The sequence below is a fragment of the Microcaecilia unicolor genome, chromosome 7, assembly GCF_901765095.1.
Source record: "Microcaecilia unicolor chromosome 7, aMicUni1.1, whole genome shotgun sequence".
In the NCBI taxonomy this organism is placed as follows: Eukaryota; Metazoa; Chordata; class Amphibia; order Gymnophiona; family Siphonopidae; genus Microcaecilia; species Microcaecilia unicolor.
Window position 1 is genome coordinate 214,977,853 of NC_044037.1, and position 26,566 is coordinate 215,004,418.

At 43.0% G+C, this 26,566-nt stretch overlaps 1 protein-coding gene across 1 annotated transcript in view; it reads left to right on the forward strand.

Moving 5' to 3' along the window:
* CERKL (ceramide kinase like) overlaps positions 1 to 26,566 on the forward strand; it is a 244,101-nt gene that overhangs the window by 199,652 nt on the left and 17,883 nt on the right. The window contains exons 9-12 of the mRNA XM_030209794.1: positions 2,279 to 2,288; positions 10,444 to 10,480; positions 11,049 to 11,059; positions 24,235 to 24,339. Coding sequence (XP_030065654.1) covers positions 2,279 to 2,288; positions 10,444 to 10,480; positions 11,049 to 11,059; positions 24,235 to 24,339 — 163 coding nt within the window. The remainder of the gene's footprint in view (positions 1 to 2,278; positions 2,289 to 10,443; positions 10,481 to 11,048; positions 11,060 to 24,234; positions 24,340 to 26,566) is intronic.

Here is a 26,566-nt window from a genome sequence, read left to right on the forward strand (position 1 = left end):
ACCCCACCCCACAATAGTCAGGCCCCCTGCAACCAGTCACAGAATCTATGACAAGGCAGAATTGGTGTGTAGAGCCTGAGCTCGTTCATTAGATCTTGGGGTTCATGGGTCAATTTTAGCAGCCAATGGAAAAGGTGCCGGTACTCAGTACCCCCAAGTACCCCCTCAAAAAAAGCCCTGATTGTTTAGCAGCTTGCCCTTCATTTCTCATTATAGCTTTTATTGGTGTTATGGCATGGAATCTCTCCAGCTTTGCCTGCAGGCAAATTGGCCATGCTTAGGTCACTCTCCTCCTTCATTAGTACTTCTCTTTTAAATAGATGTGCTATTATTACCAGCCTTTAAGAAGGGTGCACTCAGAACTCAATTTCTATTTTTAGATGCCCACAAGTTAATTGTTCTTAAAACAAAAAAACATTGGTGATGAGTGTTAAAATAATCTGCCGATTAAAAATGCGTATTTTGATGTGTTATATGTTCATTTTAGCAGTTATCCACATGGAAGGAACTTAAAAGAAAAACAAATTTTTCTATTTTAATATAATAGAAGCAAGAAACATTGTGTATGACACACTTTCTTCAACTCCTACAACCTATTTCCTGCTCCTGGCAAAGCAGCTAATCTTCAAGGTTCAGCACAGATGCTGATAAGGTTTACCTCCAGAGCAGTTGGTCTCCTGGGAAGCAACACTCAGAGGGAGAGTGTTTTAATGAATTACTACATTGAGCCATTATAAAGCTCTAATATTATGGTAGGAATCAATGGATCAGATGTGGGGGAGCCTGCAGTTGCACGGCTGGCCATTTACATTGGTTTTGTTGCTATGGAAACTAGATCTAAGTACTAAAGAGAAAATTGAAATAATGAAAAAAAATAATAGAAGGGAATGGAAATATATAGCACAAATTCTTCTATGAACAAGATCATCAAATACTTGGATTGTCATTATTTTGTAGTCCTAAATCGTTAATTTAAATAAATGCATGGTGCCCAATTAATTTGGGGTAAATAAAACATTGCTGTGGGACTGTTAATTTCAGTGATATTTCAGGCAAGGAACACAATGTTGGTGCAATTTTCATGAGCATTTCAGATATGCTTGGCTAGCAAGTCATTACATCACATTTATCTGTTTAGATATGGGAGACATTAACAACCTAATGAATATTCATGTAGTCTGGTTAATTAAGTTAATTGTTCTGCAGAATTGCATGCCTTTCCAAGGACAGTCTTTTTTATGATTTTTGCCTAGTGCTATTAACAGTCAGGTTTACTGATCTGTTTGATTTTTTTTTATACTTTGATGCTTTGACAAAAGTTAAAAACATTTACTTTTTAACATGGTAACATAGTAAACGCTGGCAGGTAAAGACCAAAATGGCCTGTCAAATCTGCCCAAGTAAGGTATTTGGTTGTAACTGCTGCTCCATGCAAGTAACCCCCATGCCTTTTGTCTTCTGATTTACTACTTTTATACTCCATCCTGCTCTTCCCGTCTCCCTCCCCCCTAACAAGAGTAATCCAACCCATTACATAGATAATGATCAAGAAAACTGGTTACCATCCCCCTGATATTCAAAAGCATTTAAACTTCTCAATGACTGTCTTTGCTCTCTAGACCTAAAGGAGGCATACACTATATATCTAAGAACATAAGATCATAAGCGTTGCCATACTAGGACAGACCAAAGATCCATCAAGCCAGTATCCTGTTTTCAACAGTGGCCAGTCCAGGTCATAAGTACCTGGCGAGATCCCAAAACAGTAAAATAGATTTATGCTGCTTATCTTACAGATAAATTCAATTTAGCAGACCGCTATCTTATGTGTGGGGACTTCTCGAACATTATCATCTATACCCTGTCCCAAACATCTAATAGTCTCATACATATATTGTTCATTATTTCTTAATTCACTTCAATCGCATACTCTCTTTAGTGAACAATTCTCTGCCAATGTAACAACCACTTTTAAACAGATTTTTTTGCTTCAGGGATCATCAGATAGTCCTGCTGCTCTCACCATATGAACGCAGTGTTCAATTTTTAGTATCCACCAAGGGAAATGGTTGAGGCGCAAATTGTCATAGATCAACCCACATCGCTTTTTTTTATGTTTCTACTATTTTGGTTTTTTTGAAATCTTTAACAGTTTTCTGAATTAAGTTGAAAAAATCATAGCAGCACTTACCTTTTACATCGGCAGCATTTTAAACAACAGGAGAACCTCCGCCAACATGGCCAAGTTTCGATGTCTTCCTCAGGAAAGAGGTCCTAGCTACCGACGAGTCACGCTCCTGCAACAGTTTGAAAAAAATGGCCAATTTTTTCAAACTGTTGTAGGAGCGTGACTGCTCTGTAGCTAGGACCTCTTCCCTGAGGAAGACATTGAAACTTGGCCATGTTGGCGGAGGTTCTCCTGTTGTTTAAAATGCTGCCGATGTAAAAGATAAGTGCTGCTATGATTTTTTTAACTTAATTCAGAAAACTGTTAAAGATTTCAAAAAACAAAATAGTAGAAATATAAAAAAAAGCGATGTGGGTTGATCTATGACAATTTGCGCCTCAACCATTTCCCTTGGTGGATACTAAAATTGAACACTGCGTTCATATGGTGAGAGCAGCAGGACTATCTGATGATCCCCAAAGCAAAAATCTGTTTAAAAGTGGTTGTTATGTTGACGGAGAATTGTTCAGTACAGAGAGTTATGCGATTGAAGTGAATTAAAGAAATAATGAACAATATATGTATGAGACTATTAGATGTTTGGGACAGGGTATAGATGATAATATCCTATAGATAAGCAGTGAATTTCCCCCCAAGCCCATCTTAATAATGGCTTATAAACTTTTCTTTTAGGAAATTATCCAAACTTTAAAACCTTGGTAAGCTAACTGTTTTTACCACATTCTCTGGCAACGAATTCCAGAGTTTAATTACAAGTTTAAGAAATATTTTCTCTGATTTTTGTTTTAAATTTACTACTTAATAGCTTCATTGCATGGCCCCCCTAGTCCTAGTATTTTTGGAAAGAGTAAACAGGCGATTCACATCCACCAATTCTATTCCACGCAGTATTTATAGACTTCTATCATCTCCTCTCAGTCATCTCTTCTCCAAGCTGATGAGCTCTAGCCGCTTTAGCCTTTCCTTATAGGGAAGTTATCCCATCCCCTTTATCTTTTTGTCACCCTCCTCTGTATGTTTTCTAGTTCCACTATATCCTTTTTGAGATGGGGTGACCAGAACAGTATTCGAGGTGCGATCGCACCATGGAGCGATACAAAGGCATTATAACATTCTCATTTTTGCTTTCCTTTCCTTTCCTAATAATACCTAAGATTCTATTTGCTTTCTTAGCTGCCGTCGCACACAGAGCAGAGGGTTTCAAAGTATCATCAATGACACCTAGATCTTTTTCCTGGGCAGTGACTCCTAATGTGGAACCTTGCATCACATAGCTATAGTTTGGGTTCCTGCAAAATCTTTTACTACTTGAATGTCAACTCCACCCTCCAGCCTTTTTTTTCCACCATGTTCACATTCTCCTTCATTTACAAAGTTCATTATTAACATTGTGACCCTGGCAGCCAGTAAGTCCCACATGTGAGAATATTATGCCCATTTGTCCTCAGAGAAAGCAAAGTTATTTCCCTGTAGAAGGTATTCACCGAGGACAGCTGCCATATATTCTTGCATCCCTCCTGCCTCCCCTTGGACATGTCTTTTAGCTTTTATATTATACTGCTGGTCCCACACTCAACGTTGGATGGGATGGCACCCGCACGTCTGTGGTGAGGGTACTGCCTTAAAGTTTTTTAAAAAGTGACAGTGCACTATGGAAGAGCCTGCATCAAGCTCTGTGGATGACATCACTCATATGTGAGAATATATGCCCTCTGTCCTCAGAGAACATCTGCTACAGGTAAGTAACTTTGCTTTTTGACAGGCAAATTAGATCAATAAAACCCTTTCTAGAGCACAACAACATATTGCTTCTGACCCATGCTTTTATTTTCAGCAGGATGGACTACTGTAATTCTCTGTATAATGATTTACCTTTGTCTTCAATTCATTGTCTTGTAATGATTTAGAATGCTGCCATTAAATTGGCATATAGTGCTTGCAGGTTTGGCCATGCAATGCCATTTTCTGTAGCAAATCATTGCCTACTTGTTCCTTGAAGGGTAAAATTAAATTTGTTACTGCTAACATATAAAGCATTGCATACTGGGAGTCCTCGCTTTCTAGCTAAAGATCTAATATTATATAATCCATACAGATGTCTTTGCTCTCAAAATAAAATCTCTTTATCAGTTCCATAATCTGTCATGACACGACTGAAAGACACTTGTCAATCTTCTCATATTTAGAACTAAATTCTTTGGAATTCACTACCTTCTCCTCTTTAGGGAAAATTTCATCAGATGTTTAAAATAGTTTAAAATCTTTATTCCTTACCCAAGTTTTTTTTATTAGTGGCCTGCAAGCTCATGTTGAATACCTTGGTGCGGGGGGGGAATAGAACAAGAGATGTTGAATGAGGAGGGGGAAGAGGGAGTTGGGCATTAAACACATTGAGGTAGGGTAGGAGGGAAGGAGATAGATGCTGGACCCCTTGAGATGGGGAGGTAGAGAATCAGGTAGATACTCAACACCTTTTTGGGGAGATATAGGGAAGGGAATAGGAGATGCTGGACATTTGCAGTGCTTGAAGATTCATCTAGGGTGTGTGATACCCTTGGGCCAGCCCTGAAGATAGGCACAAAGGAACCTTAATGGTGGAGGGAAGGTGGTGGGGGGTGGAGATGATGATAGATAAAGGAATGCTAGTGACAAAGGGATGGAATGAGTTGATCAAATGGTCCTTTTCTGCCAAACCTTTCTATGTTACTATCAGGCTATATACAACTATAATTCTACAGTAGCAACTGCTGATTTGTCATTATACCACAGTCCTGTACTTAAAGGGCAAAGGTACTTTCAGGTCAATATTCAGCTGGTGTCAGTCAGTCAAACTTCTGCAGGCTAATTTAAAGCTGAATATTCAGTTCCAGGCCCTAACCTGTCATGGGCACTGAATATCCAGGTCTTGGTGGTGCCCAGAAGTTATGTAGTTACAGCCGATATTCAGTGCCATATCTGCATAGATAACCAGGCAAAGTTAGGACTGCCTTTTGTATAATGTAGATGCCTGGTTAGGAATATCACTGGTGCCTGCATAACTCATGACTCTTCCCCAACTCCGCTCCTGAACCACCCGGGCATTAGCTGGTGAGTGCCGCACAGTCAGAGCTAACATTCAGCAGTACTGTCCAGTTAAGTGCCAAAGAACATTGCTCCAGATTTACCCATTGTGATTTATCCTGACAGGACAGCCTGCCTGGTTAAATCTCTATGAATACTGACCCTTGTATAATTATTTCTTGTCCATGCTGTGTGCTGATTTGGCCTGGGTTCAAATAAATCTAATCTCCATTCACCCTTCTCCTGATACAAACTTGAGTTCAAAGAATAAAACTATTCATCTACAAACAACGGGCAAAAATTAATCTGCTTGCTCTGTAAATGTATGTCTGCAAAAATAATATATTTTCAGTGTATCCAGTGAAAAACATATTATGTTTTAATACCATCCTTTGGCATAGAGTATTTTTCTGGTTACAAAATGTTTTAATTTTCACAGGTTCCATTGATGTATTGGCATACTCACTTTATGGAACTAAACATCCAGCAACAGCAGCACTACATATAATAATGGGTAAATATTCTTTATCATCAATAACTTTGGCTTCCTGATAAAGGGCTTCTTTTACAAAGCGGTGCTACTGATTAGCATGCCCTGAATGCGAAGAAGCTCATGGGAATGAATAGTTCTTGATTCCCACTTATCTTTTTGTGCATAGAAAGGGCAAGTTATAAAGGTCTGTTTTTTTGTTTTGTTTTGTTTGGTTGGTTTCTTTTGTGTATGGTTGTAAAACTAGAATCAATGATTAGTGCTTATGATTCTGAATAGTAGAACAATCCTTGGTTTTGAGTAGATTGCATTATTATAATCAGTGGCAGTGGAATGCATTTTTTGTTTGGGGATACCCAAGCTCTGCCCCCAACTCTTCCATACCGCCCTAGTCCCCTCCTATGGCATCCAACATCTCTCCTTCCCTCTGTCCCTCTCACCCCCCCCCCCCCCCAGTGGTGTCAAGCATTTCTCTTGTTCCTACTCCCTTCCCCCATTTTATCCATCATCTTTCTCCTTCCCTCCCTCTCAACCCTTCATGGTCTACAGCATCTCTCGCCTTCATGGTCTTCAGAACCTCCCTTCCCCTTCAGTATCTCTCCTTCCCTTCTCCCGCCCCCTGCAGCATCCCCCCAGGGTCTCTCCTTCCCCCCTCCTTTAGCATCTTTCTTCTTCCCTTCTACTGCCCCTGCCTGTGATGTCCAGCATCTCATCCACTCCATTGTTTCCAGCATCTGTTTCCTTCCCTCCCTCCTTCTCAATTCCCCATGGTCTGCAGCATTTCCCTACCCCCCTCCTCTCTTCAATATCTTTCTCCCTCCCTCCCTCTTCAGCATCTGTCTCCTTCACTTATCCCCCAGCCTGGGTTGAAGTTACTATTGATTTGTTACCCTTGCTGTTGTTCCCAGACCATTTAAGTGGACTCTATCGGGTGACATCATCCAATAATAGTAGGAACACCTCTACTGTTAATTAACTTCATTTTACAGTTATTACATTTTTCTTTTGGACTAATACCTTATTAGTCACGATTGCTTTAAAGAAAACAGCTGTACTATTCTGTGTTGCATCATATCAAAGAATGGTTGAATGATTTATAAAATTGTGCAGTCAAAACTATTAAGTGGCTTTGTTAGTAACCAGGGTTTGCTGCAAATATAGCCATTGCCACTATGTTTATAGTAGTTGATGGCCATTATCAAAGTCAGTGGTTAGAGGAGCCTAATGATGATCTTTGTGATTTTGTTATACAAAACATCTATAGTCCGTTCATTTAACCTTCCATTTCCTTAGATTGTGAGTCTTCTGGTGACAGGAAATAACCTACTGTACATGAATGTAACTAGCTTTGAGCTACTAGTGAAAAGGCTGCAGCTGAATCCAAATAAATAAATCTAAAAAAATAAATGGTGCCTATTGATGCCTTTGTTTCATGGGCAGCCTAAGTTAGAAATCTGCACCTTGAGCTGCAGGAGACAGACCTAATCAGTGTGAACATCTCATTCCTGTTCTCCACTTCCAAAGAGGTTCAGGCATCTCTCATAAGCCCCTAGCAGAAAACAGTAGTCAACATGAAGTCACCTAGGGTAACAGCTTGTTAAAGAGTAGTGGGGAAGACAGCAAAAAAAAAAAAAGCTGTAGTGACACAAAACAATAGATCTTGGTAGCTATACAAAGTGAAATAACAGTGCATTTGTTTACCCACAGTGTGATGGAGAATTTGCAAATAGCCAATTTTACCTAAGTAAATATTTTTTTTGAAAATTACCTTCATTGGGGTAAATTCTATAAATGGCTCTCAAGTTTAGGCATTGTGAAAAATCTGCGTTAAGTGCTATTCTATAAAGGGCACAGGCTGAGAACCCTTTGCAAATAGTGCTTAGAAAGGGGGTGGTGATGGAATTTGATATGCTGCCTTTCTATGGTTACAATCAAACCAGATTCCTTGTCATCAAGCAGATGAAGCCATTACGTATGGGTTATGTCCATCAACCAGCAGGGGAGATAGAGAGCACTCAAACTTTCACAGTGCCCTCTTGGCCAGCTAGCTCCACTGCCTCTTCAGTATTCTCTATCTCCCCTAGCAGGGTGGCTGCAGCTTGTTCGAGCTCCAGAAAAATCTGCCGGGAGGTGGTTCCTGGCTTGCCAGTTGTTGACCGGGGTGTTGGAGGCTATAGCAGCTTCACTTTAAAGGCACATAGGTTAGCCCTTTCCCTGCCTTACCCATACCTCTGTGGATGTGGACATATTGCCTTGCTTTCCCTGTCCTTACCCACCAACAGTGGATGCAGGCATATAGGTTCGCCCTTTCCCTGCCTTTCCCACTCATCTGAGCCTCCGGAGTCTTCAATACCTCTGCTTTCCTCACAGCTTAAAAAAAAAAAAAAAGTCGCGTCGCGTTTTTAAACGCAGAGACGCTGGAACAGAGGTTTTTGACCTGATTTTCAGCAGGATTGTAGTTGTACACTAGATCCTTTGAGGTAAGAGTGTTTTCCAACTCCTCCGGGGTGGGCCCGCGATCGGGGCGATTTTGGCGCGAACCGCCAATTTGGATTTTACCGCCGTTTTTTTCGGCGATGGCTGCGGACAATGTAAAGCACTGTTCCACTTGTGGCAAGCGCAAATCAACAGCAGGGCTCTGTAAATCATGCTGTATTGGCGTAGGAGCCGGCCCGAGCATGGTGAGCGATGTTTCTTCCCGCTCTGAGCTGGCAGCGGGCGCCATTTTGCTTACACCGCATGGCGCGGCCTCCGTGGACACGGAGAAACCTGAGCCGGGTGGGGCACCTCGAGATGAGGTTATTTCAGGAGTGGCTAACACCGGACAGGATTTGGGTGCCCAGGGTGAGATTTTCTCCCCGGATTTTGTGCTTTTGCTGCATAAAGCATACATGATGAAAAGAGCCCTCCCTCAAGGGTCGCCTGAGGCTCCTCTGATTGCCCCCCCCCCCCCCCCCCCCCCCCCGATGGATTCTGGCCTGGGACTGCCCAGTGAGGCTTTTTTCCCGGATGCTTGGGCTAAAGATAAGCGCAGAAGGGTTAATTCCCCTTCAGATTGTGGTGCACCTTTTTCCCCCCCGTGGTCGGGGTGTGAGGATTCGGAGAACTCTGACAGACGTTCTTGGTCTGAGGAACCAGAGTCAGGTGCGGATTTACCACAGGATCTGGATGATCCCTCCGCGGTGAGGATTTTCCACTGTGATGAGCTGCCAGCGCTTATTTCAGATACCTTGCAGGCCCTCTCGATTGAAGATCCTGACAGTGGCATGGCCTACTCGGGTAATCCCAGGATGGCTAGTACCAAGAAAGCTGCTCGGGCCTTCCCTTTGCATGACTCCATCCTAGAGCTTGTTTCGGCTCAGTGGGCTGACCCCGAGGGACCTTTGAGAGTTTCCAGGGCTATGGGGCAGTTATACCCTCTGCGTGAGGGACATATGGCTCATTTTTAAATGCCTACAGTGGATGCCCTAGTCACTGCGGTGACAAAGAGAACTACCCTCCCTGTTGAAGGAGGTGTTGCCCTGAAGGATGTTCAAGACCGTAGGCTGGAAACAGCGTTGAAACGGTCCTTTGAAATTGCAGGTCTCACTGTTCGGGCGTCTGCATGCAGCTGTTATGCTGTGAGAGCCTGCCTAGCTTGGCTGCAACAGGCAGTGGCTCAGCCCGGAGATGGAGCGGAGCCCTTCTTGGATGTGGCTCCGCGGATGGAGGTGGCCTTGTCCTTTCTGGCTGATGCCCTTTATGACCTTGTCAGAGCTTCGGCTAAACAAATGGCAGTAGCAGTGGCGGCTCGCCGTCGTCTGTGGATACGACACTGGGCAGCGGACATGGCCTCTAAGCAAAGGTTGGTGAAGCTGCCTTTTCAAGGACTTCTCCTATTTGGTGAGGAGTTAGAGAAAATTGTCAAAGGCCTGGGTGATCCAAAACCCCAGCGCTTGCCCGAAGATAGGCAGAGGCCTTCCTCTAAGGGCCAGGCGGTCCACTCCTCGTACAGACCTCGCTTCCGTGAAGCTAGAAGGTACCGCCCGGGGCATTCTGCTGGGTTCACTTCACGTGCCCGTGGTCAGCAGAGGAACTCCTTTCGCTCAGACAAGCGTTCCGCAGCCGGTGGCTCAAGACCAGGAGTTTAGGGGCGACCCTCTCAATGATGGTGCGCCGGCCCTCTCCTCGATGCCTGTCATCGGAGGACGGCTTTCCCTCTTTGTCGAGGAGTGGGCCAAGATTTCCTCAGATTAGTGGGTTCTGGACCTGATCAGAGATGGATACAGAATAGAATTCAACGCCCCAGTAAGAGACGTGTTTGTGGAGTCCCGATGCGGTTCTGCCGTCAAACGGGCAGCGGTGGAGGAGACTTTACAAGGTCTGATTCAGTTAGGGGCAGTGACCCCGGTGCCTCCCGCCGAGCAAGGCTGCGGCCGATACTCCATCTACTTTGTGGCTATTCTGGACATTAAAGAAGTGAACAAGTCCCTGAGAGTGCGGCATTTCCACATGGAATCCCTGCGCTCCGTCATTGCGGCGGTTCAGCCAGGAGAGTTTCTCACGTCTCTAGACCTGAAAGAAACTTACTTGCACATACCGATTTGGCCCCCGCACCAGAAGTTTCTGAGGTTTGCGGTGTTGGGAAAACATTTCCAGTTCAGGGCCTTGCCTTTTGGCCTCGCCACAGCTCCCCGAACCTTTTCGAAGGTAATGGTGGTAGTAGCTGCTTTTCTCAGGCGAGAAGGTATCAGGGTTCACCCGTACCTAGACGACTGGCTCATCAGAGCAGACTCTGCAACAGAGAGCTTACAAGCTACAGCCAGAGTGGTCTCAGTACTGCAATCTCTAGGCTGGGTCGTCAATATGGCCAAAAGTCACCTGTCCCCTTCACAATCTCTAGAGTTTTTGGGGGCCAGGTTCGACACAGTCTCGGGCTATGTGTTCCTACCCGAGCTATGGCGGTGCAAGCTTCAGAATCAGGTCCGTCTGCTCCTGAGGATGCCCCGCCCGTGAGCTTGGGACATTGTCCAGCTGCTGGGATCGATGACAGCCACGATGGAAGTGGTACCCTGGGCGAGAGCGCACCTGAGACCTCTACAGTATTCCCTACTCCGGAGATGGTCTCCTATTTCTCAGGATTACCAATGCAGACTTACTTGGCTCCCTGCGGCCCGTCTCAGCATGGAGTGGTGGCTCTCGGACAGCATGCTGCGGCGAGGAATGCCGCTGACGCTCCCCGTTTGGTGCCTAGTGGTAACAGATGCCAGCCTGAAGGGCTGGGGCGCACACTGCAAGGGGAAGCATGCCCAGGGTCTATGGACACCCGAGGAGTCGGAGTGGTCCATCAACCGCCTAGAGTTGAAAGCGGTGTTTCAGGCGCTTCTGGCCTTTCAAGTGACCCTGGAAGGATTGGCTGTCAGAGTGATGTCGGACAACACGACAACGGTGGCCTATATAAATCGACAAGGCGGAACAAGGTGCAGAGCACTAGCCGCGCAGGCCGAACTGATTTGCCACTGGGCCGAGCTGCATCTTCAGTGTCTGTCGGCAGCTCATAGTGCAGGTCAGAGCAATGTGCAGGCCGATTATCTGAGCAGGCATCAGATCGATCCAGCAGAATGGAATCTGGCAGACGAAGTATTCCTGCAGATCTGTGCCAAATGGGGCAAGCCCGTGATGGATCTAATGGCGACAAGTGCCAATACCAAAGTCCCGTGCTTCTTCAGCAGACGGAGAGATCCTCGCTCGGCGGGGTTGGATGCCTTGGCTCAACCCTGGCCTCCGGGTCTACTTTATGTGTTTCCCCCATGGCCCTTGATAGGGCGCCTGCTCTTGCGGATTCGGCTGCACCCAGGAGAAGTGGTCCTCATTGCCCCGGATTGGCCAAGGAGACCTTGGTATGCAGACCTCCGACAGATGCTCCTGGAGGCTCCTCTGCCGTTACCTCTGGTACCGAACCTGTTGACTCAGGGACCGGTAGCCATGGAGGACGCCGGCCGCTTTGGTCTTACGGCATGGCTATTGAGAGGGCGCAATTGAGGGATAAAGGTTATTCCAATACAGTTATTTCCACTCTCCTGCAAACCCGCAAGCGGTCCACTTCCGTGGCTTATGCCAGGATTTGGTGCCTGTTTGAGTCTTGGTGTGCTTCCAGAGCCATTGTTCCAGTGCGGGCTCCTGTCTCGCCGATTCTGGACTTTTTGCAGGAAGGTGTACAAAAAGGCTTGGCCTATAATTCCCTGCGGCTGCAGGTGGCAGCGTTGGCCTCCCTTCGTGGTAAGGTGGAAGGCGTGTCTTTGGCTGCTCACCCAGATGTGGCACGGTTTCTTAGAGGGGTGCTTCGGCTCCGACCTCCAGTGCAAGCGCCCTATCCAGCTTGGAACCTGGGGCTAGTTTTGAAAACCCTGCAGGCATCTCCTTTTGAGCCGCTTCAGCGAGCATCGGAGAAAGACTTGACACTGAAGGCCGTTTTTATGGTGGCCATTACCTCGGCGAGACGGGTGTCAGAGCTCCAGGCGCTGTCCTGTAGAGACCCATTTCTGCAATTTTCAGAGTCCGGAGTCACGGTTCGGACCGTGCCTTCCTTTATGCCTAAGGTGGTTTCAGCCTTTCACTTAAACCAGCCTATTTTCTTGCCCTCTTTTTCAGAGGAAGAGTTTCCAGAATCTTTTGGGCAGCTGCACCTTTTGGATGTGCGCAGGACTCTGTTGCAGTATCTGCGAGTTACTAACTCTTTCAGGACTTCTGATCATCTGTTTGTTTTGCTATCCGGTTCTCACAGAGGGTCTCCAGCGTCTAAGGCCACTATTGCCCACTGGCTCAAAGAAACTATCTTTTCAGCTTATCTGCTGGCCGGCAGGGTTCCGCCTGTAGCCTTTAAGGCACATTCTACTAGAGCGATTTCTTCCTCTTGGGCTGAAACTGGAGCACTCTCTCTTCAAGAGATATGCAGTGCAGCAACATGGGCTTCTAAGCTCTCCTTTTCCCGACATTACAGGCTGGATGTGGCTGCCAGGAGGGATGCGCGTTTTGGTGCACAAGTGCTAGCGCATGGTGTGGCTTGTTCCCACCCTATCTAGGGATTGCTTTGTTACATCCCATACGTAATGGCTTCATCTGCTTGATGACAAGGAAGGGAAAATTAGGTTCTTACCTTGGTAATTTTCTTTCCTTTAGTCATAGCAGATGAAGCCATGAGCCCTCCCTGTATGATTGTCTGTATGCTGTGAATCTGTTTTTCAGGTTCTGTTCTAATTTCCTGAAGTTCCTTCCTTGGGAGAAAGTTGGAAAACAATCTTCAGGATTCATGTTCAGTTTAAATTTAGGAGGATGTGTTCATTCCCTCCAGCATGTTTTGGAGAATGTGTTGATTCTCTCCAGGAGGCGTGTGTGTTCCCCTCCAGTTCTATAAATAGGAGGATGAGTTCATTCCCTCCAGTGTGTTGGGAGGATGTGTGATTCCCTCCAGGAGGCGCGTGTGTTCCCCTCCACTTATACAATAAGGAGGATGAGTTTATTCCCTCCAGGAGGATGTGCATTCCCTCCTTTATGAGTTCATGCCCTTGTGATGGGCCATCGTTCGCTGTGAGGAAAGCTCTTGTGATTCCCATTGCGGTTTGCCATACTGCTTTGGAAGCTTCAAATACTGAAGAGGCAGTGGAGCTAGCTGGCCAAGAGGGCACTGTGAAAGTTTGAGTGCTCTCTATCTCCCCTGCTGGTTGATGGACATAACCCATACGTAATGGCTTCATCTGCTATGACTAAAGGAAAGAAAATTACCAAGGTAAGAACCTAATTTTCCCTTACTTTGGGCACGAAGTCTTATACCTGCTGAAACCTGGTATAAATCCTGGCATGCAAGTTGGGTTTGTAACTCCGGTATATTTGGAATACCCCTGACCCGCCTGTGCCCCTCCTGTGGCCATGCCCCCTTTTGGGTTGTGGGCACTTTGGGCACACAGTGTCATAGAATAATAGGTAGGCAGATGCTTGTATAAACCCACATTAGTGCTAATTAAGCGCCAATTATCACAATAACTTTTTTAGCACCCAGTTGACTAATTTACACTTGCATCTAGGCTCCACACACAAATTTGGGTGTCCAACTTTAGTCGACCTATATAGAATCCACGGAATTATGTAAGTATATTGAACACAAAGTTTAATATTTAAAATATTATGGCCAATTATATATTTCTAGAGAATCATTCTGTGAAGGATTCTGTTGGGGTAATCGCGACTGTTGAGTTTAGTTATCAAAATCACAATGAAGGGGCTGAAAGTTCATTAAGAAGGGGAGTTAAAGACTGAAGGTTTGCCTACAGCACCTAAAACCATTACATTGGTCCTACATGGGTGTGACATTTTTAAGAAATCACTTTAGCAATCTCACAGATGTTTCAGGGACAGCACCACGGTATAGCAGTGCGTACCTCCATATAATAAATGTAAACCACTTTGGTTGAACTACAGAAAGGCAATGTATCAAATCCATGACCCTTCACCCTTACTATGAATTCTAACCTTTGTTTCTAATACAGACTTTTAGAAACAAGTTGACCTCAGTAGCAACATTCTTGATAGACAACACTGTGGAGAGAACTCACTCTTAGCATGTCTTAACATTTAACTAGTATAGTTAATTGAGAAGAAGCATTTGTTTGGTCATTTTTACCTTTATGTTTCAGGCCATCTTCAACCAGTAGACATCTCAACTTTCAGTAGTCACAACAGACTTCTTCGCTTTGGTTTCTCTTCAATGTTTGGCTTCGGTGGAAGGGCTCTAGCCTTGGCAGAAAGGCTTCGTTGGATGTCATCTAATCAACGAAGGGAATTTGCAGTAATTAAGACATTAGCAAATCTAAAGTAAGTTGAAGGAGAATATTAGGTTCACTAAATCTATATCTGTGCAGATTCTCAGCCAATTGTAAATACTAAAAATAAACAGAATTCCATACTTCCAGAGGGGTAACCATATTTGTGTGTAAGGGCATTTAATAACATGGACTCTGGTGCTTGAAAGTTTATGCTGCAATAAATGTGTTTAAAGGCTGGTGTCACCTTAAAGACGGTTTTGCTTTCACAATACCAAATCTGTTGTCCTTAAAATAGAAATTGTCTCATGTTGATGACAACGTTGGTTATTTGCTTTATGAAAATACAAATCAAGAAAAGCAATTAAGATGAAATATATTATGGTGAGGTTTGTTCTTGATAGCATGAGTTCAACATTAATGTCTATAATCTTTTCAGGATGTGTTCTTCTGTTTGTGGTTCATCATCCTTTCCTATTAAAATCTGGTTACTTTTTTTTTTTAATGATAATATGTATAGCATGTGCTCTGTAATCCATGCAAAGATATCTGCAGAATCATCATCCGAGAGTAAAACTGTAACCACTTTGGAGTTAGTATTAAAGGGTTTTCAATCCTTTACATTGAAGTTTTCTATAGAACTTACGAAGGCAAACTTTAAAATACCACTTTTAAAGCATTGTTGTATTGTTTTTAGACCCGAAGACTGTGAAGTTGTTTTCCTACCTGTAAACTGTTTACAACCAGGATCTCAAGGAGACAGTAGGTGAGTAAAACTGTAGGTGAGACATGAGAATTGCCATATTAGTTGAGACCAAAGATCCATCTAGCCCAGATTTGTTCTTCTAACAGTGGCCAAGCCAGGTCACAAGTATCTGGCAGAATCCCCCCAAGAAAACAAGATTTCATGCTGCCTAGCCCCAAGGATAAGCCGTGGCTTTCTCTTTATCTACTTTAATAATGTTTTATGAACTTTACCTCCAGGCAAGGCCAGTTCTAGCCCTAGGTATACTAGGCAGCCACCTAGGGGGCACATATTTAAGAGCAAAAAAATCCTTATGACCACTGACTAACTTGATCTGATGTGTGCCCCTTGTGTTCTGGCATACGTCACATTCTTCCTACCTTATTCTCACTCCATCATCCAACCCCCGTACTCCCACTCCCTTCCCAAAACTATGGGCAACAAACTTAAAGTTTGAGCAATCTACTATGACCCTGATGGCGAACCTATGACACGCGTGTCAGTACTGACACGCGTAGCCATTTTCGGTGACACGCGGCCGCATGTGGCCACATACAGAGAAGCAGCGGAGTTCCTTGCCGACACCCGGGGCGGATAGCCGATGCGTCCCCCCCCAGGTGCAGCGTGACCTCCCCCCCCTGGTGAAATCACCCCCCCCCCCCGGTGCATGTTTACCCGCTGGGGGGGTGCCGTGTGCGCTCCTATTGGCTCCCTCCGAGTCCTCCGCTTGTTCCCTCCCTGCTGCTCCCTCTGCCCCGGCTCCTGCACGGCCGTTAGGGGATCTTTGACCTCACTTCCGGCCGGCGGAGCAGAGAGCAGCGGAATGCCATGGGGGACGCATCTCTGAGGGCCCTGTGATCACCATTACCAGCAACCATCATCCAATCTACTGTTCTGGGGTGTCGTGGATTTGTAATTGACCATCATTACTGAGATAGGTGAGGGGGAGGCTGGGAGAGGCGAGGGCATGTGCTATGGGTGCCGTTTCCCGCCATTAGAAATAGCGGCAGCCATCTTAATTTACATAAGGTGGTCAGTTAGGCTAGTTAACCCCTAATTGCCTGCAGGGCTAACAGGCTATCTATAATTCTATCTTCTGTCACTGCCCCCCTGATGGAGAACCCAAAAAATAAAAAACCAAGGTTAAGTAAAGGAAGTGGTAGTAGCAGTAGCCGACCCTTTCAAGAGACATGGACCGAGATGCATGGCATTATAGAAAAAAATGGCAGATCATTTTGCGTTCTATGTACTGAAACGGTAGTAAGCAGAACGTGGAATATAAATAGACATTTTGAAACTAATCATTCCCAGCTCTTGAAAAAAAGTGAGGATGAAAGGAAGGAATACATTTCCAGGCAGCTACACTTTTATAAGAGCCAATCTAATTCCATCCTTAAATTTGTAAAAGGTTCTACAAATTTAACATCTGCAAGTTTGAGCATTGCTCACTCCATAGCTCAGCATGGAAAAGCACTCAGTGAGGGAGAATTTATTAAAGAAACTCTCCTAAGATGTGCACCAGTTCTATTTCACGATATGCAGAATAAAGATGCAATTATTAAGAGAATATCTGAGTTACCACTCAGTAGAAATATCATAAAAGACCGAATAATGAGACTGAACACAAATGTACAACATCAATTAAAGAGAGACATAAGTAATTGTAAATATTTTTCGATCTCTCTTGATGAAACTACTGATGTCACATCACATGCTCAGTTGGCCATTATTGGTCGATATTCTGATGGTCTCACAATGAGAGAAGAGTTGATAAAGTTAGTATCAGTGCCAACAAGTACATCAGGAAGCGAAATATGTAAGGTTGTTATACAAACATTCCGTGACCTAAGCATTGATATCTCTAAAGTTGTGTCAGTGACGACAGACGGGGCACCAAACATGGTGGGGAAAAAAGTTGGATTTGTCAAATTGTTTACGGAAGCTATTGGACATCCGATTGTGCCTTTTCATTGTATTATCCATCAGGAGGCTTTATGTGCCAAGGCAGGATTCACCGACTTAAACGACTTAATGTCAGTTGTTACAAAAATAGTTAATTTAATAGCTGCTCGCCCCCTTCACAAGCGAGAATTTTCTGCACTTTTACTGGAGGTTGATTCCACCTACAGTGGACTGCTGATGTACAATAATGTAAGATGGCTGAGCCGAGGCAAAGTTCTTGAGCGCTTTGTGGAGTGCTTTGAAGAAATTAAGGTATTTCTTGAGGATAAGGATCTGGGAAACTTTCCTCAGCTCAATGATGATAAGTGGGTCAACACCCTGATGTTTTTTACAGATCTCTCTGTTCATATTAATGAACTGAACTTAAAGTTACAAGGTTTTGGCAAAAGTATTGACGTTATGTTTGGATACATAAAAGCTTTTGAAAGTAAACTTAAAATTTTCAAGCGAGATGTAGAAACTAAAACTTATAAGTATTTTCCTCGAGTAACAAAGTATTTTGAGAAGGCCAGTGCAGCTATACAAAATGAAATGGAACCCTTGCATATAAAGTACCAGCATGTTTTAGACTCGTTACTTGACCAGTTCAGTGATAGATTTAATCAATTTAGAAGCCTAGAACAGACCATGAAAATAATTAAGTATCCTGATGTAGTAGTCTACAGTAGTTTGGAATTAAATGGTTTCCAATGGATGCAAATTGATGATTTGGAGATGCAACTTGTAGAATTTCAAGACAGCATCTGGGCTCAGGTGTTTGTCGACTTGAGGTCAAAGCTTGAGAATCTGGAAAGGTGCCGCTTGGAGAATCAAGAGGAGTGCCACTACGAACAGGAAATTTGGAGTGCTTGGAACCGATTACCAGACACTTTTAGCACCCTGAAAAATATAGCAATGGCTTTACTCACAATTTTTCCCTCTACGTACTTTTGTGAAACCTTATTCTCAACGTTAAATAATATCAAAACCAACAAAAGAAACAGATTGACAGATGAAGTTAGTAGCGCTTGCTTGGGCTTGAAGTGTACAAAATACCAACCTTCAATTGAAGATTTAGCCAATGAAATTCAGCAACAAAAAAGTCACTAATAGGCAGATTAGTTAAAGAATTCCCCCTCCCCCTCACTTATCTTAGTTCATGGCACCCCACACAAGTTAAATAATATCAAGACCAACAAAGAAACCGACTGACAGATGAACAAAGAAGTCACTAAGTAGGTAAGTTAAATAATTAGTTTTTGGTTTATTAAATACAGTTATATATTACAATTAGACATTTTTGTTATTTAAACTATAAATATCGCGAAATTATGGTTTTTTTCTCGAAGTGACACACCACCCGAGTTTTTTTTTTTTTTTTTTGATAATTATAACATTACATTTATGTAATAACATAAATCACACATATCAGGTAATAATATTACACAATAAATCTTTAAGGAAAAAAAAAAATAACATTTTAGTCCACAATTGTTGATCCAAGAACAGGAAAATTAAATGACCTCATACTTATCAGAGTAATTAACTTCTTACTTAAGCAGAAGGAACATGAAAATCGCTAGCAGGTATAACGCTTACAATCCAATATTAATGCAGTATTATTCTTTTGTTGCAATAAATGCTTTTAACTTCTCTGGATCGAAATAAACATAATTTACAGAATTCAAAGAAATATGGCATTTACATGGGAACCTTAACATAAAGGTCCCACCTATACGCAAAACTCTCTCTTTTAATAACAAAAATTGTTTCCTCTTCCTTTGAGTTTCTCGGGCAAAGTCTAGAAATACTTGAATTTTAGATCCAAAGAACAATGAATTAGTGTGGCGGAAAAAGAGTTTAAAAATATTATTGCGATCTAATTGCAGAGCAAAAGTAACCAATAATGTAGTTCTTTCTGTTATAGTCTCTAATGAGGATTCTAATAATTCTGTTATATTCAGATCATCTTGAGAGTTAACAGGTAATAATTTCCCTTGTGCTCCAGAAATATACATTACTCGAGTAATCGGAGGGTACATCTCAGATGGTATACCTAATATTTCGTTAAGGTATTTCTTTAGCATGTCAATTGCTGGAACCAATGGGCTTTTAGGAAAATTGAGGAAACGTAAATTGTTAGCCCTCATTTGATTTTCTAAATATTCCGTTTTGCGTTGTTGAAGATTACTATCCCTTATTAAAACATTTATAGAAGAATTAATTGTTTTTACTTCTTTATCAAAATTCTCCATTTTTATAGTTTGTTCTGCATTTTTCAACTGCAAATCAGATTGTAGACTCTTTATATCCACCACAGCACCAGACAAAGTACCTGAAATTTGCTGCAAGCTGGTATTCAATCTTTGGATTGCATCCCATATAGAATCCATCGTAACGGTAGTTGGTTTCATAACTTCAAGATTCAAGGGCGATTCCCCAGGGCTTTTCTCAGACAAGATCCTTGTCGAAGCTGGCAACTGCACTGGCGTCGACGCGGCCGCGGGGTCTCCACACCCAGCCGTTGAGGACCGACTTCCGGATTCAACGCGCCGTTCTCTCGCGGCCGTCGCCTCTCGTCCTGGTCTTGGAGGAACCGTCAAAGAAGGAGGACTTAAAGATACTCCCTCAGCGCTTAGGTCGAATTGTTCACCCGGACCGCCATGAGCGAACATTCCGGTTCCCGGCGGTTGGAGTCCCGATTCTTCCAGCGTCAACTGCCTCAAAAGAGGGGGCTCAACCCTGCCTGTGGAGGTAGGCACTGCGGATTTACCCTTCCTCTTACCCATAACGGGTCTGAGAGCACTCAATTGATGCAGTTTTCGGTGGCTTTCAGGAGCTCTTTCCCACACGTCTGCTCAGGCAGCCATCTTGGATCGAATCCCCCCACACCACCCGAGTTATGCTCGGTTTTTTGGCGAATTTTGACACACCAAGCTCAAAAGGTTGCCCATCACTGTACTATGAGCTGCTGGTGACATTGCATTCCAAAATGTGGTCCAGAGTCTCTGAAACCGAAGTCCTACAGGTGAAGAGATAACTTGAATCTTGAGTCTCTCCATATATAATACCACAATCATTTGTACACGTTATTGCAGCAGGGACGGGCTCTGATGAGAGAGCCAGCCCATTAATATTGTCGTCTTCGACATGATGGTAGAAAGCAACTCAAAACTTCTCATTCCACATGGTACAAGTGATGTTAACATAGGATGACCATAAAGCAAAAGAGGATCATAGTGCCAGCCAGAGTGCCAAAGTTGGGAAACTGTAGTCAAAAGGTTTGAATCATAGGACACGTCCAGAACATATGTCTCAGAGTAACTTCGAGGGCTCCACATTTCAAACAGGCTTCTGTTGAGAAAAGGCCCATATGAAAGGCCCACTGTTGTGCCACATAGAGGCGCAGTGCAAATTTATGTTGTAACTCCCAGTGAGGTGAGGCTTTAGCGTGCCACCGTAGTGAAAGGATATGGCCTTGAAAGTGAGCAGGCTGTAGGGAAATAGAAAGGTCAGTACTCCAAAGCGTTGCCAGCTGGGCATAATTGAGCTCTGTCATAGTGTCCAGAATACGGCAATGGTGAAAGTAAAGGTAGTATCAAGTTCTTCTTGTACATCTTCTGCTAAATCCTCCCAGAGCAAACTGTCAACATATTGATGTAATTGAAAATAGTAAAAATAGTGCAAAATAATGATGTACCTATGGAGAGCCCACCCCAGGTCATGACCCCAAGCATGGGTTTGTGACCCCATTTGGGACCATTGTATATACGTAGATTGTATTCACAGGATAATGTTATGCTAATGATCCCTGAAAGGGCAGAGAGGCATCTTGGAAACATACCAGAAGTCATGGTTATTTTTCTGTAGCAGCCCCTATTCTCTGGAATCTGCTTCCAAATGGGCTGAGACATTACTTACCACTATTTACAATTTCAGAAAAAGATTAAAGCTGTTTCAGCAGATACATCTTACAGAGAAAGATGGTGCTGCATACCTATTGGGCTGCTGAAAGCAATAGGATAAGTTAGTATTTTTTGTTAGTCTGTGGTATATTTTTATGCTATATGATTTTATGATGGATGGGATAGAAATGAGCTTAATTTTAAATTGTTTTGAGTATTTTTTAAAGGGAGGCGATAGCAAAATATGATAAATCAATGCATTACTAAACCGTGGTACACAGATACTTTAGTAAATCCCTTTGGAATTTTCTCAATTTAAAACAGCATAGGAATGTGCTATTTTACGGCAGCTTAGGAAATTGACTCCATACTCAACTATTTATTACTTGGTAAAGCTTAAACAGATTATATGCTTCAATCTAATTGGCTAGGTTGTGACTGATAATTCTTCCAAATCTAGCTAGCTAGATTTCAGCAGCTATCCTTGTGGAAAGGAATTGTCAATGACCCAGATAGCGCTGAAAAAAATATCCTTAAGAGTTCTCTTTAATAAAAAGCTTGACTCCGCCCTGCCCAAGTCAGAAAAAATGCTATACTGAAAAAGCTATTTGAATACTATCTCATATATATTTCCACTTGATGCCTGTTAACTGCAGGTTTAAATAAGATAATAGGGTGCTTAATGTTGACTAATGACAAATATAAATTTAATTATCAGAAAAGCCCATTGTTAAACGAGGGGGAACTTGGATGGAAGTATGTGTGTAAGCGTGACTGGGGAGAATGCATGACTGAGTACAGATATGACTTGGTGTAAATAGTTGTATACACATGACTGAGATTGGGAGTGAATGGGGATAGTTGGGGTGTATGTGTGGTGTGTGTGTGTGTGTGTGTGTGTGTGCATACAAGTGTTTGGCTGGTAATCTCTGTGTGGGGGGGGAGGGAGTTTTGTAAATCTGTATGTGTGCATACATGTGCTCATGTGACTGAGGGTCAGAAGAAGTCCAGTATATGTACTCTCCCATTCTGTTTTCATGTGTTGCTTTTCACTTGTCCACCACAGTGATTGTTGGGATACTGAATCCTTCAGGCTATACCACAGATGGCTCATCTTGGACTAGTGGATCCAGTCTTCATTATGTATATTGCTTCCTGCTACTGCTCCCCTCATCCACTCTGTGATCTGACCACTAGCTTCTTTGTCTGCTGGCCATGTTGCTGACCCTGTTACCAGTCCACAGTTCAGTGGACTGCCAAGTTTGGGCTCTCTGGCAGCTTTACGCACATTGTAGGATAATGGAAGGCTATATTCCTTCCACCACATCTGTGTACCATATGTTTTTCAGACTTACAAACCAGACCTTTATAATGCAACTAGCTTTTGAATATACATAGAAAATAAGGCAAGCAGAGACCATATGGCCCATCCACAGCAATTTGCCTATGCAGAACCATGTCAAAAGCTTTCCTGAAATCTATGTACACCACACCTAGAGTTCTCCTCGATCCACATCGAATCGATCAAAGAAATTGATCAGATTCATCAGAAATGGTAAGTTACTCCGTTTCAGGCTGGAGATTTTGGAACAGTCCTGGAGTGGAGGAGTGGCCTAGTGGTTAGGGTGGTGGACTTTGGTCCTGGGGAACTGAGTTCGATTCCCACTTCAGGCACAGGCAGCTCCTTGTGACTCTGGGCAAGTCACTTAACCCTCCATTGCCCCATGTAAGCCGCATTGAGCCTGCCATGAGTGGGAAAGTGCGGGGTAAAAAAAAATCTGGACATTTCTGTCCTGGTGCATTATGGGATTTGCAGCACTGATTTCAATGGGCAGGGTCAGGCACTATGAGTCCCACTCTGCTTTAGGATGTAAGTTTAAAACCAGGACTGGCCAAAAAGTCTCCAGCTAGACTTGGGTAATTTGGCATCTCTGGATTCATCTGACAAGACCTACCTCTAGTACAACCATTTGTCTGGAATCCTATAATTCTGTGTATTCCAAAAGCTTCAGAAGCCTCTTAGCAACATTTCCATTGATTTACTCACCACAGAGGTCACACTAACTGGCTTGTAGCTCCTGTATCTTCCTTTACTAGGCCTGTAAGATGGCCCTGCTAGCCCTCAGATTTCCTAGTTTTGCTATCATCTGCATAATTTTAGTTTCTTCCTGCAGCTGCATGTAACCAGAGTGCTTGATCAGTACATGCTACATGTCAAGGAAACTCAGGAGGAACTGAGGCTGAGCGGCCCATATATGGCAGATACACATGGATATAACCTTGATGGTGATAAAAGACTGAGGACCCTGCAAAGTCCAAGATGTTCCAATGGAAATATGTGTTCAGAGAAGAAGGACAACGGGTGTTTCATACTATTTGTTTGCTAGTTTTGCACGCTGGGATCACGCTTTACTGAGGAATTAGCCAATGGCCACAAAGTGTTCATGTGAACACAAGCAGGAGAGGACAATAGAATAGAGGAAATTGCCATTTTTGTATACGTATAAAACAATAACAGAATATTACCATATTGTGTAATGGAAGGAAACAGGAAAATCCATATATGATCACAAGTTGGTTTAGGAGAAATCACATGATTTAGGAGAAATGAAACTTTCAACGGTATTTATATATATGATAACTGAGAAAGTTGTGCTGAGCAGATTTTGTTATTAAGTCTTTGTGTCTGGCTTTTCTGTGTGACAACCTGCTCCAGAGAGAACAATTATTTTGTATTGGCTTAGTGAAATACCAATAAAGATTTTTACTGGTTGTGCCTACACCTAAGTCTGATTGTCTCTCTTATTCCAGCCACTAGGACTGAAGTGTTTTCCCCTCCCCAAGGGCAAGGGACAGGATTATAACTCTGAACCTCCTCCTTACTTCCACTTTTATGGCATGACTTAAACAAGATAAATACAATATTTAAACTGTTAATACTACATTTTTAAATCTCTAATCCATTGACTAATCATATGGAATATTTTATCTTTAGAACAGAGAAGAAAGAGAAGATTCAAGAATATGGTAAGTTTTAGATGTTTTGAAAATGATTTTATTTTCACAATGAAGGAACATATGGAGTTACTGTATGTTTTCTTTATAGTTAGTCAGGATCAGTGGCAAAGCACAAAGGGTCATTTCCTGAACATCAGCATTATGGCAATTCCCTCTTTATGTTCAATGGCACCGCGAGGTTTGGCACCCAATATCAGGTCAGTAAAGTTCTATATATATTATGTATATATTTTTTGAGCCCGTGCTCTAAAACCTTGGATGTTTTCCCAGGAAAATGGTCTTTTTTTATTCTCCTTGGAAATAAATTGCAGTTGGCTCTATAATCTCAGGAACTGTAGTCAGACCTTGGCTTAATTAGATGAGGTCAAATCATATATTATAGAATTATGTGTTGCAATAATTGTTATGATTAAATTAATGCACAAATCATTTTTTGGCACAGATTTTTCTTAGGTCTGTGTAGAAGGATGAAACCCTGAATCTCTCATTTGCCAATCAGTGTTAGAAATCAATTAGCTGCTAGGAATTTCATTCTGAAATGCAAATTCATTTTTTCTTGATAGAGTTAGGAAATCTTTATAGAAGGCTTACAAAGTTTCAACCACATGTAAGTAATGACATCCTATATAATAATTCTCACCTCCAACAGGATGTGCCTGGGACCGTGCCTGCCGGAAGTGGTCTGCTAGGCAGGCACGCACTGATGTCAGTGAGGTCAGTGACAGACAATTTGGCAAAGCAAAACAATCTGAGTGCTGGCCATTAGGACACAGGGTTGATAGGAGAGTTTTAAAAGACTGAAGGAACCAAAAGTGTTAAATGGGGGGAAGGGGGGGAGTTCTGAAGGACTGAAAGACATGAACATTTGGGAAAGGAAAACAATCTGAATGCTGGCCATTAGGACACAGGGTAGATAGGAGAGTTTTAAAAGACTGAAGGAAACGAAAGTGTTAAACTGGAGAAGGGGAGGGGGAGTTGTGTATGACTGAAAGACATGCAAATTTGGGACAGGAAAACAATCTCAATGCTGGCCATTAGCACACAGGGTACATAGGAGAGTTTTAAAAGACTGAAGGAACCGAAAGTGTTCGGGGGCGGGGGGGGGGGAGGGGGGGCAAGTTCTGAATGAATGAAAGAAATGAAAATTTATGAGAGGAACACAATCTGAATGCCGGGCATTTGGACACAGGGTAGATAGGACACTTTAAAAAAAAATGAAGGACGTGAAAGTGTTACATCTTGGGGGAGGGGTGAGGAGGAAAGCGGTGGGGTATCCGGATACTGGGCATTAGGGCCATGGGGATACAGTACATAGACTTTTGAAAGCCTTAAGGAACCCAAAGTGTGGGAAGGAGGAGGAAAAGCAGGGGAGGGAATGTGGTGAGGGGCATTAGGAACAGGGGAGGGGGCCCTGCCACACACTCTCATTCTCACACACACACTGTCACACAGACAGTCTCACTCTGTCACACACCCGCACATTCACTCTGGCTCTCTCTCTCAAACATACACACTCCCAGGAAAACCTTGCTAGCGCCCGTTTCATTTGTTCCAGAAACGGGCCTTTTTTACTAGTTTACACATATTAGTGCCCAATGCATGTAAATAACAAATTTTGGAAAGCTGCTTTTTATACGTATAGATCCACAGCACTCTTCGTTTCCAATAGGGCATGTTATGGTCAAGCTGGAAAATGATGCTTATATTTCCAGTTTAGCAATAGCAACACACAAATAGTAAACTAGACTCGTTATTTATTTCTGCTCTGCAGCAAATGTGTCAGCTAACTGCATGATTAGATTTGAGGTGTTTTCAGTCAGCTCCTTACTTGACACTTCCTGGATGTTCAGTTTTGTAAAATTCAGTATTTATACTTGTGAATGCCAGTAGTTGCATGTTCAAAATCCCAAGTGATGCAACTCTTTTTTTTAAATGCGTTCTTTTCTAAAATTGCTGTTCTGGCTGTACATGCTGCAGTCTGCAGATATATTTACCACATCCTTACACATATTTGCAGATTGTGTAGAAGTAGGCACGTTCTTTCTGTGCACCTACTTTTTTCATGCAAAGGTTTTGCAGCTATCAGCCTCTTGTGTACGTTTATAACAGGTCACCTAGTGTGAAGGTCAAGTAGGCGCTTATGTCTAGATTACTTTATAAAATCACGTGGAGGAGCATTTTCAATATGACATCTAAGTCCAAATTGAGAAATTCTGCCAAAAATGTCTCATAGAAATTTATAGCTCACAGCCATAATCGAACCAGAAAAATGTCTGAATTTCTGGGTCAATTATGGCATTCAACTAGATGGGTTTATGCTCAACACATCCATCTGTAAGTACCATTCCACCCCCCCCCCCCAAAAAAAAAAAAAATCCCAGGGGAAAAATGTAGAAAAACAAGCCATAAAGGAAGTCAGTCTGA